The 12,411-nt window shown below is 35.2% G+C and overlaps 1 protein-coding gene across 1 annotated transcript; it reads right to left on the reverse strand.

Annotated features, from left to right (window-relative positions):
- Positions 1-6,471: 6,471 nt before the first annotated feature.
- Positions 6,472-7,287, reverse strand: LOC133287493 (MLP-like protein 34). Its single transcript, XM_061485122.1, has 2 exons — positions 7,098-7,287; positions 6,472-6,749 (listed from the first exon to the last, which is right to left on the reverse strand). The coding sequence occupies exons 1-2, from the start codon at positions 7,285-7,287 to the stop codon at positions 6,472-6,474; spliced, it is 468 nt and encodes a 155-aa protein (XP_061341106.1).
- Positions 7,288-12,411: the final 5,124 nt, after the last annotated feature.

The raw sequence follows: 12,411 nt of genomic DNA on the forward strand, positions 1-12,411 counted from the left end.
GAGAATTTCAACATTCACATACAAATTAATGGAAATTAGAGGATATTTTAAAATAAAGGGTGAAGAAATATATTTGTTCCTTTATATATGTATAATTATGATCTTTCACGTGACCTCATTTCATATGACAGGATTCATTATCATCATAATCAAAGAGAATCATAACCAAATCCAACATTTGTTAAGGAGAGAAACTCGATCCCTTTCAAAAACATAATAACTAAGTATGATTTAATGAATATTGTAGTGTAATTTATTTTTGGGACCTTATTTTTTAATATTTTATTTGTTATTAAGTGAAATCTCATACCGAATTTACAAAATAATTTAAGTTTACTTTTTTTATAGGACCAACATAAAATTTCACCAAATATGTGAAAAAAACATGTTGATAATCTATCGAAGGTTTCTTCTTCAATTCTTCGGCTAATTGGCCTGGGTCCATCGATAGAAAAATTTAAGTTTTCATAATTTGTGAGTCGTCAATTCGTCATATGGAGTGGTGAACTACAAGATACTGCCATTAATATATCACTAAAGTTAAGCTTTTATGTTTAGGAGTCATTACAATAATTATGTAACTTCCCAAATGGTGTCAAATTCAGATTTTAGAGCAGAAAGAGCATAATATAAAGTGAAGTATCTTTTTGATTCCTCGATAAATATTATGGGCCCAATTTAATATTAGATGACCCAGCCTTACGAGCCTTTCAAGCATTTTCCTAATTCAAAGGATTTGAAGTAGATGACAAAATAAAATTTCTTAGAAAGGTTAGTTATTAAAAAGTGATACGGGCCGATCGGTTAGGCTCTTTGGCCAAACTTTTTAAAATTGGTCTGTGTGCTAACAGTAAATATTCATTTTGGTCCCTGACAAAAAACTCGATACTCGTTCTAGTCCCTAGCAAAAATAAATTGGCTTGAAAGTCCCCAACAAAGACAAATAGGTCCCACGTTAGTCCTTCTATTAGCCCCAAACAGACGGCGTCACTGATGGAGCTGATGTGTAACGTTAATGGTCATACTCAACTGTCATGTTGGAGTGGAAATGACGTAGTTTGGAGACCTGAGTCCACGTTGCTCAGAATCATTTGGAGAAAATCAATTAAACGTGAAGTTGTCCCTCCCCCTCAATTTCTTCACACGAACATCGTCGTATAGTGTAGGGTTTACAGAAACACATTAGGTGGGGATTGAATCGAAGATTGAATGTTTCAATTTGGGATTACTGATTTAGGGTTTACTGATTTAGGGATTATCTTCGATTTTTTGCATTCTTTGAAACTTAGTGTTTAGGAGATGAATATTTCTTCTGAGAGGGGGAGCTCAAGCCCTTGTAGTTCATTTGGATCCATAAGTCAAAGAAGGAGAGCTGCTCCAATGTGTAAATGTGGGAGGCACAATGTTGTTTACACCTCCAAAATAAATAGAAACCCAAATAGAGCATTTTTTGGGTGTCCCAATTTCAAGGTGAAGTTTTTTTTGCATGCGTTCTTTGTCTAAGTTGAATGTTATTAAGAGTTTGGTTTCATTTGGTGTTAGGAAAAGAAGCCACACTGCAACTTTTTTACATGGGTGGATGATGCTACATCTGATACCAAGGAGTTGGAAGATTAGAGAATTAATAAGCCGGAGTTGAATGTAGCTGAAATGGAATTCAAGTTGAACTATGTGGACATGAAGCTCAATGATGAACTACAACTGGAGGTGAATGACCACAAAAAGAAGATTAATGAGCACCATATAAAGATTAGTGAACTATCAATGAAGATGTATGCAGAGTTTGAAAAGGTGGAGAAGGAAATTAAGCATGTGTGTAGGTGTGCTAGGGTGTTTGCTAGATCCATTATTGTTGTGTTTGTAATATGTATATATCTTGCAAGTAGGCTGGAATGAAATAAAAAGTGTGGTTCTGTTGAGATTTGCTGGTGTATGTACCATTACATATTGTAAGAATTTTAGAATGTAAAGATTTGTAATGGAAGGACCAGTGTTGAAATATAATGAAATGTTGTTCATGCAATGTATATAATATGGATTATGTACTTGAACTTATGTTTATTGGCACAAAGTGTAGTATAAACTTGAAGGAGATAAAAAAATGGGAATACTGTATGAACACTAAATTGAGACTGTGATGGTGTGAATTATGCAGAAGTTAATTGTGTAAGTCATAAGTGAAATAAGCATGTACAAGGGGAAATGACATTGCTGGTCTGTTAACAGCTTATGGTGGCACTGGTGTAACTCCAAGTTTAACAGGGACTAAAAAAGACCTCGATAAAATTGTTAACGACCAATATGGATCTATGTGTTAGTAACCAAAGACTAAAAAGGTCATTGATAAAAAAATGTTAAGGACCTATAAGGGAAATGAATTGCTGATGGATGATAAGTACAGTGATGCTACACATGACCCTAAAAGGACACAGCAAACACAAGATAAATACCAGTGTTGACAGAAACAAGAAAATGTATCAGTAGAAGTAGTAATGACAGATGGTGCAGACCAAAATTTAAAAATTGCACATTATAGACAGTAATGACAGCAAAGACAGATAGTAACCAGACATTTTGCATTCATTTCATCAGATCCTAGTTACAAGTACTAACCATGCCACAGTCATACCAAAAAATCCTACTGACATATTTCCATTAAGGCCAATACAATAGTGTTCCAAAAAAAGCATAATGTTCCTACTAACTATGGCCATAACCAGAGGCATACAAAAAAAGCCTACTGACATATTTCAACAGGGCCAAAACCAAAGTATTTCCAAAAAAATGGCCTAATTACCATTCCAATCAATCCCTATATCAGAGGCATCCAAAAAATGGCCTAATGACATTGATTACACAATATTCCAATCAATTTTTTGGGGCTTATCTTGGTGGCTTGAACCCTGGTGTAGACATGAAGCTCATGAATCTGGCCCTAGTGCCACTACTTGCTGCAGTTAGTGTCTCATTGGATACAACCTCAGTAAGATTGCATGGAGGTGGACTGCTGCCTCTTGATGCTCTTGAGCCTAGTTGAGCCTCAGTTGTTGCATGTTGCCTGCTTGTCTCTGGTACAGGGCATCCTTGATTCATGACTGTTTCTTCAATTGTTCTTGATTGAATGTCAACATTAACTGGTTTTTGCTTTGACCTTGAAGGAGTTGCAGGTCCCTTACATGTCTTTGGGTAATGACCAGTCTGACCACTTCTAGTTATCCTTTGTCTCACTATCAACCATGGCAAAGGCAATTACATAAAATTGCTTGTTTGCATCCTCACCCACAACATTCAATAATTGACCCCCATAGTATCCCTTCAAAAAACAACCGTCCAATCCAATTTAAGGCCTACAACCAGCTTTGAACCCCCTCTTACAAGCATCAAGGCAAATGTACATTCTGTCAAATATTGGCAGTGCTTGTGGAATAGGTTAGGGTGTCATTTGCATTTGGCAAGTGGATCCAGGGTTGCTTCTCAATAGCTTTGCAAGATATTCCTTTAATTTGCCATATTGTTCCTTCTCACAATCTTCAATCTTGCCTTTGGCTTTTTTAGGAGCCTTGCTTACTTTATTCAGATTTAAGTGAACATTGTATTCCTCCTTCATGTGTTCAAATGGCTCTGACCTTGACATCTTGGGCTGTGTCAATATCCTTTTCTCTAATTTCTTGGCCACCCAATCTTGAGTAGCCCTTTTATTCTGGAATACTCTATAGCATGTGTGAATCTCGTTAAATGTTTTTATTTGGAATGTGCTTAGCTTGGTGTTCCAAGCACAATACACCATCCATTCACAGTCTTCAATACTACATTTGGCCCTTACTAACCTTGTCATTCTTAACCCAGATAAACTGCCTCCCAAGACTAATATTATAGTCTTTCACAGCACATTTAAATTGCTCCAAATTCAGAAACTCTATGCCTAGTTCTAAATAAACATGCCCAAAGGCAGCATGTTCATTAAACTTTGGCAATACAGGTCTAACATTTTCATCATCATCATCATCACTTGAAGGAGGAGTCCTTAATTCCTCAAAAAGATAAGTATATCCATCTTCTTCAAATGACATTTGGTCTTCCTCTTTATCAACTACATAATCAGAGTCTTCATTGTTGCCATCCTTCTTGTATGCCTTCTTCCGTGGGGTCTGTTTTGCAGGCCTTGTTTTTTTTCCCACATGGTGCAGTCTGTTCTGTTTCATCATCTGAATAGTCTTCAACAGCTGGGGGAAGCTTATATGCCTCATCCTCTGCACTCTCATATGAATCCGAAGAAGCAATCTCATCATCTGCAGTGTCATGTTCCGATGAAATACCACCATCCTCTGCACTCTCATGCTCATGATCCGAATTCACCCCAACATCATGTGAAATCTCATCATCCAAATTCATCCCAACATCATCCTGTGCATGATCCTCATTATATGTGGTATTAACCATATTATCCCATGCACTGTCATGTTCAGGTGAACCAAACTGAGGAATTGATATGCAGTCTTCAACATACACATGTATCTCATTGCCATTACCTAAGGCAGCCTCACACATGGCACATACATCAGAATCGGTACTAAGTGGTCTGAGGCCTTGTTCTAAATCAGGTTCACCAGGCTTTAGCCACATCATCTTTTTGCATTTTTCATACCCAAATTCCTTAAACAGAGTGTCAAGGTCATGCAAATTGCAGTAGTCAATATCCATATTAGGTAGTGAGTCCACTCTACCATTTACATAGGTAAGCACTCCATCTTCATCTCTTATTAAAACACCACCGAGATGATAAACAATGACTATATATTCAGACATTCGTACACACCAAAAAATAAGTTAGCTTTCTTTAATCCAATGACTAAGTGAAAAAACTCCCAACACTGGTCCTATTTAATTCTTTAATAATACCTTAGCAACCTTAGCAACAATAAAAAAAACCATAAACAAACAGACAAATGGAACATGTGTTTTTTCTTGCACTTTACATGTGATTTTTAATTGTTTTTGGGTCAACCTTGGACAACTTTACTCACACAGAGACCACACCACACCCGGTAGCCATTTGTTTACTTTAAAGCTTAAAGTAAAACATGGACCACATTGTCCATAGAGCATGCACGAATGAAACACGCATTAAACAACAAAAACTTCATGTGAACCACAGACAACAAATAGCAACTACAATAAACAAGTGTTCCAAAAATAGATTATTGTCTTACCTTTTAGTACACAAAGATGAGCCTCGTACCAAACCAAAGCTATTTCTTGCTCCATTTCCCTCCAATTGTTAAACCGCTATAGAATCAAAACGCAGGGATATGTTAACAGAACGATGGTCTTCCTTCTCAACAATGGATGTTGAACTTCCAAGAGTGGAAAATGGTAAAGTTAACAACGGTTAGGTGAGGGGCACTTTGGGGTTTCTCCAAATGATTCTGAGCAACATAGACGCAGGTTAGGTGACGACGTCGTTTCCACTCCAACGTGGCCGTTGAGCATGGTCATTAATGTTACACATCAGCTCCGTCACGCCGTCTGTTTGGGACTAGCAAAAGGACTAACGTGAGACCTATTTGTCTTTGTTGGGGACTTCCAAGCCAATTTATTTTTGCTAGAGACTAGAACGGGTATCGAGTTTTTTGTCAGGGACCAAAATGGATATTTACTCTTAAATAAATATGTTAGTTTATAGAAAATTCATCCTAACTACCCCGTTTTCATTATTGCAATTTTCATTTTGTTTTTGTTGTGTATTTTGTATCTTTGGCAATAAATTTGAATCATGATTTAAGTAATTATATTATATATGGAATATGTTTTCTCCTTTATTTTAAATAATGTTCGTCAGCAGTGCTTATTAGAAGTTGCCTAACATTAAAGGTATAAATTATTATTTTATTATTCATGAGAAGTAGCCTAACACTATAATAGAATTATAGATTATAGACGTTCCAGTCTTCACTAGATCATATTCCAACACTTTTATCGCTGAATTTTTTTCAAAGTTGAATTTAAAATCTTTTTTTTCATTAAGCGCTTGAAATAAAATTATTCCTTTTTTAATTTTTTTTTATAATGTTCCATTGCTCAAAAAATGAAAAAAATAGTTTCTAACTTTAAATTTGTTGGAAGTAGCCCTCAGAATAATGTTTTTTTTGTTGTAGGTGCTGGCCATTTTCTTAAGAATAATAGTATTGCTCTGCTTGAAATTGCACATAAAGGTTGAGGAGATTTCATAATACATAAGGGCAAAACCATACATGACTGTCCATCCTCTAGGTGCAATAACTATAGTAACTTTTTTTTTTTTTTTTATGTAAAAATAGTAACTTACACAAGACCTTTTATGCTTAACACAATGAAGGTGGAGCAGAAACATCCTAGCTCACACATGGTACCAGCTGGCTCTATCTACAATTTTTTATTTTTCACATACATAGAAATAACATAGGACATGAACTTTTTATTCATATTAATATTCTATTTCTGGTCCTGGGTAATAAGATGAGCATCAATGTCTCTGATGAGCTCAATTGCCCACTGCAATAAGGAGTGAGGGTCAGGGAAGTGGTCTTTTAGCTTCTCATATTCCATGGTCCAGTGCACCATGCTACCCTCTTTCTGTGGAATAACTTGAATTATGAAATTGAAGCTCTTGTAATGCTGCAGCAGATCTCCTTCCAACACTTTGAATGTGGTTTTATTGTTTCCTTTGTCTATGGCTTCAACCGCCTCCTTAGCCACACAAGCTTTTCCATCTAATTTGTTTTCCAAAACAAAAAAAAGCAAACAAATTTTTAGATCATAATGTTGCCATTAACCATATATGTTCATCTATTATAAGTATTGCAAACTAAGTAAATCATCATATCAACATATCCTTAATGGTATATAGTATTATAAATTTAAATTGTTCTATATTAAATTCCCAACTTAATTTACTTCAAATCAAGTCATGTTATTCATTTTCAGGAAAACAAATAAAAAATTCGCCTGATGCTAAGTTAAAGTAAGCACATGTAACATGTTGTATCTCAAAAATCTTGGCTATGAAAGTATGGTTCTTTTGAACACATTATAAAATTTTGAGTTTGAAGTTCACATACCAATAACATAATTCCAGAATATGATGGATCCCTCAGTGCCCCATTCACCTTCAAGAATTTCAACACCCTGTACTTTTTCAGGGCAAATATTTCTAAGATGGTGTGTCCTGTTGCAGACAACATCATGGAACTGCACAGCAGAGGCCTTAATGTGAACACTAGTTTCCAGCTTTTCAACTTGAGACTCCATATTTGGTTCACCCTTCGCAAGACAAGGCTGCATATATAAGATAGAAATGAAACTATATATTGAGATTTATACAAACGTTGCTGGTACAATGACCATTTTTATACGTAAATAGAACTATTAAGATTTGTTCAAGAGTTGTCGGTTTGAGATTTGTACAAGGTTGTCGGTACAATCACCATTTTTATATAAAAAAAATTGGACGAAAAGTTTTTAGGATGGTTTCTAAAACTTTGTACAGTAATTATTTCTTCCAGTATTTTATTTTGTGCGGATGAATTATTGCTAGTGGTGCACTTTTTTTGCTAACTATGGTGATGAATTATTGTCAACGGTGCATTATTATTTTTTTTGGTAATCAACAATGCTGCATTATTATTACTATGTATGACATCTAAAAATACATATATTTGTAGGCATAATTCTATGTTGCTTAAGAGATATTCATGAAAATCTAATCATGCCTATTAACTTAAAAAACAATTAGATCAATGTAAAAAAATAAAGGGGATTATGAATATACCTCCAGCCATTATTATGTCTTTGATTATTCCTTAGGTTGCTCCGAAATTGGGTTTTTGTAAACTCTTCCTCCGGTGCTTAGACCGTGTACGACAACTTTTTGTGAAAGAGGGAGTTTAGGGACCATAAAGCATAGTATACATCCTTATTTAACCTCTATCTATATATCACGAGGTAGTTAGGGGTGTAAATGGGTTAGGCCGGCTTACAGGGACCTACGGTCTAGCTTATATTAGGTCAAACTTGATCTATTATGAATAGTAAAATAGAACAGGCCTAAGCTTTTAAAAATATCTATTCAGAAAATAGGCCATAGATTTTTTTAGTACATGTCTGGCCTATAAGCCTACAGGTCGGCCTATATCATATTATTTATTTAAAATATAATAAATAAAATTATTAAAATAATAATTTTGAATAATAAAATAATATTATTTTAGTTATTCTTTTAATTGTTGAATGTTTAATAGGCTTAAACAGGTTAACAGGCCTATGCTAAGGCTTTTTTTTTAAATATAGGTCAGGCTAGACTTGTAATTTGGGACCTACACAGGCTAATAGGCTAGGCCATACCCAATGTTTTTTACACAGACCTGGCCTATTTAAGCCAAAGTCTAGCCCAGCCCAACCCATTTACATCCCTAGAGGTAGTTGTGTGCATCTCAAATTAGAGTGTCTTTGGATCATCTCTTTTTTAAGTTAAAAGCTATTTATAAGTTGAAGCTAAAAAAAGAACTTAAAAAAGAAGAAGCTAAAAGTTGTTTGATATTTATATAAAAATTTTAGCTTAAAAGCTCATATTTCAAGAAAATTATTTTTTCTCTATCTTTATAGCTCTTCATTTTAGAAAAAAAAGTATACAATTCAAGAAAAGCATAAGAGCTTATAAAAAAACTCCTCCTAGGAGCTTTTAGCTTTTTTCTTCATTATAAAAAAGAGAGTTTTTCATTATAAAAGTTTTTCTCAAAACCTGTTTGGCCTAGCTTATGCTTATAAGTAGCTTCTAGCTTAAAAAAGAGAGGATCCAAACATGCACTTAGTGGACAATTATATGATGATAGGGTAGTTATAGGGGTTGTTTTAGCTTAACTAATGGTCCGAGTCTAAGTCCCTAGGAACGCAATTATATTAAAACGTGATAGGAGAGCTTTGTAGCCTATATAATTCTACTAAACTCGTGTCGAACTAGTCGAGTAATCGATAAATTAATATATATATATATATATATATATATATATATATAGCTTATCATTTCTCAAGTTGTTTGAGATAACTTTATCTCCAGCCACTAAATCATAACCTTACAAATATGAGTCAATGGTAATAAAGGAAGAGAGATAAAATGAGAATCATAACTATTCAAAGGTGAATCAATTAATATAAGGAAATAAATAAACAAAACGACGTAGTTATGGGCTGACCAGAGATAAATATATCTCAAGCTGTTTGAGAAATATTTTTCTCACACACACACATATATATACTTCCTAAATTATAACCGTTGGATGCACGAAAATCAACGGTTGAGATGTGGTGTAAGACTTATTAGTCTTATATCGGTGTAAAATCATTGATTCAATCTAGTTGAATAATAACATTAATAGTTGCATTGATAGTTATATATATATAGGGGCAAGTTACTTTTATAGAAACATTTGTTTTGACAATGGTAGTGAAAGCGATAGTTCTAGTATAATTTGACACCAAATCCTAGTGACTGTTGATTAATGATCCGATGAAAATAAATCGAATATGCTACCAATGAGCTTTTACCTCTTATTCTAGTATGTGCGTCCGGAGGAGCACGTATGCAAGAAGGAAGTTTGAGCTTGATGCAAATGGCTAAAATATCTTCGGCTTTATATGATTATCAAACAAATAAAAACTTATTCTATGTATCGATCCTGACATCTCCTACTACAGGAGGGGTGACAGCTAGTTTTGGCATGTTGGGGGATATCATTATTGCCGAACCAAACGCTTACATTGCATTTGCGGGTAAAAGAGTAATTGAACAAACGTTAAATAAGGCAGTACCCGAAGGTTCACAAGCAGCAGAATTTTTATTCCAAAAAGGCTTATTTGATTCAATCGTACCGCGTAATACTTTAAAGTGGGTTCTGAGTGAGTTATTTCAGCTCCACGCTTTCTTTCCTTCGATTCAAAATGAAAAATCAAGCATAGACTAAAATTATTTTTTTTTTCAAAAATAAATTATGAGACAAAAAGCAAATTAGAACACACAGGAGAATAGTAAGACGATAATACTCGAAGAGTACTAAGAATAAAAAAAAGGGTGTATTATCATACATATGCTTCTTGCAGAAATAGAAAGCGAAATCCATCCATTTATTTCATTCTACATTCCTTATATTATTGATTATTTGATTCTATTTATACTCTTGATTCTTTTCTTAATCTTTTTTTTTATTATACTTAGTATAATTATTCAATTTTACTAAGTATAAGTATATATGAATTCGATTGATTATAGATTATAGACTATCTTTATAAAAAACAGGAATAATCCAAAAATTAATAGAAAAAAAACAGGTACAAATATTAAATTGAGGTCCCCTTTCTATGATAAACCTACCCTCCATTTTGGTGCCTTTAGTGGGCCTAGTATTTCCGGCAATTGCAATGGCTTCCTTATTTCTTCATGTTCAAAAAAACAAGATTTTTTAGATACGGATAGTGGAGACAAATCTCGTATTTTTTTTTTTTAGATCTGGAAGCAGTTCTATGATTTCCTCCTAAAGGTTTACATCAAAATAATGCTAGTTGATGAAAGTTACTTCGGATCGGATAAGTAAAGTAAAATTCATTATGCTTGGGTTTTTTATTTCCCCTATTCCAATAAAGTAGAACTGGATCAAGTATGAGTTGGCGATCAGAACGTATATGGATAGAACTTATAACGGGGTCTCGAAAAACAAGCAAGCATTCATTCCCCTTCTATATATTACATCTATAGTCTTTTTGCCCTGGTGCATCTCTTTCGTATTTACGAAAAGTCTGGAATCTTGGATTGTCAACTGGTGTAATACTAGACAAGAAAAAGAAGGTCAATGACCAGAAGGTCAATGACCAGATGAAGTCAACCCCGAAATAGGGTGGAGTTTTAAAACACTGGTTATAAGTTGCTATACACATTATCTATATTAGAATTGATCTTATATTGGACCGTGAATTGCTATATCGTACAATTCAAAATTGAATATTGTGTCGTATCATAGTTTATCATTCAAAAATCAAATCATTTTTTTTATTTCAATAAATAAAACTCTGAATAATCGCTATGAAGGGGTATCACTTAAAAGAAAGAGAGAAGAATAAGAGGTGGGAGAGATGAGAGAATTTTAAAGGGAGAAGAGTTGCGATCAAACATTCCATGTCCTTGTATTGATCTTTTCCAGGGTTTTATAGCAAAACAAATATCAACCTAATGGCTTAAGGATTGCCAGCTAATGACTGATTGTAGATAATGATGATGATAAAATAACAATTTGAAGATAAGGATGATTAATCCTATCGACAACTAATAAACTACTAATTGCATGTAATTATTAAATAAGAAAATAAAAGACTCTTAGCTAATAAAACACTAAACATAATCTTTGAGATGGGCTGGTGGCTTTGTCTTTCGTTTGGGCCTCCCATTATCTGGGTCCGCTACACTCTCTTGCCCATCAGAAAAGAGCTTGTCCTCAAGCTCAAAGCCATGCGTCGTGGGCCTCTCAGTGGCCTTGGAACCGACGGTCTAGATCCATCCATCAGCAACGTGATCAATGGTAAACGTGGCAGCCTGGGTATGTAATGGATCAGGTTGAGGTGGCGTTATGGCGTTGGTCCGAAATCCTTTGAGGGGAAAATGATTGGCGCTCAAAGGATCAGCCTCATCCCTAAGGACGTCTTCCCCATGTGACTCTTTGAGCAGTGTGCGTGACTGACTTTTTGCAGCTGAGTGGTTGGGGTCATTAATTCCCTGTGGAATTTGGGAAGAATCGTTGCTTACTACCTCAGTAATCCGTCCGTCTTTGTCATTGATTGTTGTCTTCTCCCCATGGAGCTCCCCTTTTTGAGCCCTTTCCTTTGCTCTTGAATCGCGTAGAGTGTCCGCACTGTTCCAGATTTCTAATCCTTCTTCATCTTCCCAAGTGGTAGTCTCCTGGGGTAGATGAGACCACTGTACCAGAAGTTGTTTTCTGGGTTTGCCTTGACGCCATATTGTTCTGGTGGCCAATATAGCACTCGGTGTGTGTTCGAGCTCATTCTGTTCCACCGTGAGTGGAAATGTGGGGACTGGTTTATCCGTACGATGGTGAAAAGGCCGTAGCAGGGAGATATGGAAAACTGGGTGTAACTTGGCTTCTGGTGGAAGATGTAAGCGGTAAGCTACGTCGCCTATCTTCTCTGAAACTGTGTATGGGCCAAAGAATTTCGGTGCTAACTTGTGGGATGATCTTTGTCGTAGGGAAAGCTGACGATATGGCTGTAGACGAAGGAGGACTAAATCGCCTGGTTGAAAGGTAAAATCTCTCCTTTTTTTGTCAGCGTGTGTTTTCATGGCTTGTTTTGCCTTCTTTAAATGCTCACGAAGGT

The sequence above is a fragment of the Gastrolobium bilobum genome, unplaced genomic scaffold, assembly GCF_033153095.1.
Source record: "Gastrolobium bilobum isolate Gb01-03AN ecotype WA unplaced genomic scaffold, APGP_CSIRO_Gbil_v1 utg5060, whole genome shotgun sequence".
In the NCBI taxonomy this organism is placed as follows: Eukaryota; Viridiplantae; Streptophyta; class Magnoliopsida; order Fabales; family Fabaceae; genus Gastrolobium; species Gastrolobium bilobum.